Source organism: Fragaria vesca, linkage group LG6 (genome assembly GCF_000184155.1).
Source record: "Fragaria vesca subsp. vesca linkage group LG6, FraVesHawaii_1.0, whole genome shotgun sequence".
NCBI classification, from domain to species: Eukaryota; Viridiplantae; Streptophyta; class Magnoliopsida; order Rosales; family Rosaceae; genus Fragaria; species Fragaria vesca.
Window position 1 is genome coordinate 34563531 of NC_020496.1, and position 3856 is coordinate 34567386.

Genomic DNA, 3856 nt, shown 5'->3' on the forward strand with positions numbered 1-3856 from the left:
TTTCTTGGTCCCATGTCGGGCTTGTACTGACTACTGAGAAGCAGAGGAAAAAGGTAGAGCTCGGTCACTCCCGAAGTCCCAACTAATGGGCAAAGGTTGAACCAGTTTGTTGTACTCTAGTAGTTGAAACCCGCGTCTAATGACTAAGGTGGAAGTGTGGAACAGCCTCTGATCTCTTTGGCATCCGTTATGAACAAAAATTTGGAAGGACATTGAAAATGACATTATCATATTCACCATGTATTTCTTGAACTGTAGTTGAACTTATGTTTGAGCCAATCTCCTGGATATCTCAAGATTAACCTGGTATTTAGTATTTACTTGCCATGCTTTGGTGAGGAAGGTCGCAACCAATTGTGAATAAAACTTTCGAAACTATATTAGATAAATTCTACAAGAGATTAAACAGCTTAGGAGCTTCATCGATTGTTCTGAATTGTAAATTATGTGCTTGTGAGTTGATGTTATATTAGACAAGTGCGAATATAGAAGAGAGAGTAAAGCAAGATATTGAATTGTAAAGCATTTACTAATTCTAAGAATTTATACAGGCGATGTGTATACAGGAGATGCTAGTATTACGAATATACATACATATATATACTCGAGTCTTGATATGATGTAGCTAATTACAACCAACACACCTCAAACTATATGTACTAATTTACATGCTATTTTTTCATACATTATATATACAAAATGAACTTGCTTTACACACTAATTACATAATGAATCACCACCATGGAGTCCTTCAAACCTCTATACGGGATTTTCTTGAACGCCTTTATTTACATAAATAAAGGAATTCCACACTAAAATAACCTGCATATAATATGTGCTAGCTAGCTAGGCCTCTATATGTACGTAATTTTCCTTGCTAATCAGTTGCAGGGAAACCCGATTAACTGACTGAGTTCTTGATACTGGATTATGGAACTCCATTGATCTACATTAAGATTGTCAGCTCCAAGCTGGTTATCTAGTCCCCAAGGATTCATCATGGATCCATTGCTTACTTCCTCCATTTGATAATCCCTGTTACATATCTTCTTGCTTGGTGCAACCGAACACCGACGTTGAGGGTGATCATTTCCTTCAGTCTTTCTCTTCAGTGGGTTGATCAAACTGTCAAGGGAAGAAACTAAAAGTTGCCCGCCATTGTTAATCTTATTCGAATTGGCCTCGTGGTAAACAGGAGTAGGGCTGCAAGATTTCTCATTTCCATTAGTAGTGTCCTGAAAGCTTATGCTTGAAGTGGTTTTGATGGTAGGAAGCACTTTCTGAGAGGCAAACATGTAGGGCAACATAGGATAGTCTTTGTATAGATAACTCCTGACCATTTCAATGCTAGGGCTTGCTTCCTTTGAACATGGTTCATCCACCACTTGTCTAAAGTTACCAGATAGTTTATAACTAGGAGTAATATTTTGATCTTCCCAGATGTTCCTCATATTGTTGCATTTCTGTCGAACCCGGCATAGAACCCAATGATCCAACTGCAAATAGGAACATATTTCAGACCCGTTAGAAGCAGCTAGACATCAAAAATGCAAATCCTCATATTCAGGCCGGTCGACCGTGAATAGGAGTCGACGGGCATGGATATATTTGCCAAGTTTGCATTCAGACGTCTGCTCATGTCACATACATGATACTTATGTTCTTTTTCATAAAATGAATAAATGTGAAGAAATGATGCTGATTAGCAGACTAACGAGAGAAAATTAGGCATCTAAACTATTAGATTTATATCTCATGCAAAATAATACATCATAATAATATATAACAACAATTGTAAGAAGCAACTTATATTCCAAAATGATTTTTGTTTAGCACTAATCGCTTTAGCTTATAGTTTAGATTATAATCAGAGTATAAGAGAATAATTAAGTAAAGAGAAACCATATATGGTGTATATTTGAACGTAAACCCTATCAACACAAATATATTTAGCAGAAAATGGAACTCGATCTATTAAGTTTTCAGTGATCGATGATATGAAGCAAGTAGCAATCATATACTTACCCTCATAGACCCTTTTTGCTTTGAAGTAGTACTCCAAATCGTGGTGTCAAGCAATCTATACTCGTTCATGATCCACTCAGTCTTAACACCTTTAGGAGGGTGCCCGGTATAGAACACAAGTGCTTTCTTCACCCCGATGCTCTTCGTTCCACAAGAACTGAAAATATGCTTATCAGTCCCTGTAGCCTTCCAGTAACCCAAACCAGCCGCCCTATTAGGCCTCGTTCCATTCGGGTATTTCCGATCCCTTGGAGTGAAGAAATACCACTCCTCTTTTCCGAACAAGGCCTTTGGAGGTAGCTCCCATGGATTGTACTTGTATAAGTCCAATTCAGTGATGATGGTTGCTGGTAGAGGAGATGAAGTGACTTTATTTTTCAAGTAGTGGACGATAAGCTCTTCGTCGGATGGGTGAAATCGAAACCCAGCTGGAAGTTGAAGGTTATGATTCTCAATAGCGGTTTGTTCCATCTCGGCCATCTTTTTTGGAGATGTGCCTTGTTCCTTGGTGATGGAGGAACCTAGGGAATCAACCAGAGACACTGAAATTATCGATGGCTCAAAGGCTTGTAAGTATTTTGAATGCACTGTGCACTTGTTTTATAGGGAGCTACAGATCTCATGCAGAAAATGACATAATAAACGTTAATTAGCTGTTTATTACTATAATTCAGATTTGAAAATATATAGTGAGAAAAAGAAAGAGCTAGAGGAAGAGAACGGAAAGCAACCTCATTGTCCCAACTCACCAACCATTTGGGTCATATAGGATGTGAATTCGAACCATAAGTCAAGTAGATTTGTGGTTGAATAATCTCGATCGATCATCGATGGATGATTACTTGAGTGTTTATCTTTCAATGTCAAGAGACAATCATCAATATGTTCATTGTTTGTTTCTGTTAAATTCATTCTGGAATCATAAAAGTACACTGGGGAGTATGGGGGTGATGTTTTGTTGTCAAGATGTATGATGGGGTGATACTGTTGGGGAACAAATTCGGGCATACCTAATTCAATCAATCTTGAAAACATTATCTGAAATTAGTTTTCGTTTTTGGGTCGAGGATGACTATATATATTGATATATATGTATGTAACAGATTTCATTGCTATCCCTCAAAATCATTTAAAACTTTATGTGCCACGCTGCATTATTTTCATGCTAGCTTGTACTCCATCAACGTCGTTTCTGTTATAACTTGCATTGCAAGCATTGACATCATCTGATACATATATGAGGATGTTGAGCCAATTACATCCGTTTGTACAACCGAGAGTATGGATTTGCCAACTGATTAGTAGAATCAATATGTTGAACAGAGTAGACTGAATTTAATGGATACATCTGGATAATCATGATGATTCATATACATTCAATAATATGCATTTGATTTATTGGTACATAAGAATTTTCATGTCGACGCAAATGACAATTATCTTAAGATGTAATCAAGTAACACATAGATGCAGCGACCTATTATGAGTCCATTTACCATAAATTTGTCCAGATCTGTAAATTAATCAGTGTATTATATACATGGAGATACCATATAATTTCTCTTTACACGACAACCTATTAATGTTTAAGCTAGCTAATAGCTACTGAATAATCAAATCAAAGCAAATATTGTTTCTTGTAATCCATAATTTTAGGATAAAATAATATTGGAAAATTTTCATTTTACTACCCTAAACTTTAGGTCTAAAATCAGTCTGATACCTCATCTTTTTTTTTTAATCAGTTTCATACCTAAACTTTCAAAATGACATCAATCTCGACCAAAATGACTAAAATAGCCCTGGTTAATCTTTTTACTCTCTCTCTCTC

At 36.4% G+C, this 3856-nt stretch overlaps 1 protein-coding gene across 1 annotated transcript; it reads right to left on the reverse strand.

The window, feature by feature from the left end:
- Positions 1 to 881: 881 nt before the first annotated feature.
- On the reverse strand, positions 882 to 2505 carry LOC101309078 (NAC transcription factor 29-like). The gene is made up of 2 exons (XM_004306193.1): positions 2026 to 2505; positions 882 to 1496 (listed from the first exon to the last, which is right to left on the reverse strand). Exons 1-2 carry the CDS (start codon positions 2503 to 2505, stop codon positions 882 to 884), a joined length of 1095 nt encoding a protein of 364 aa, XP_004306241.1.
- Positions 2506 to 3856: the final 1351 nt, after the last annotated feature.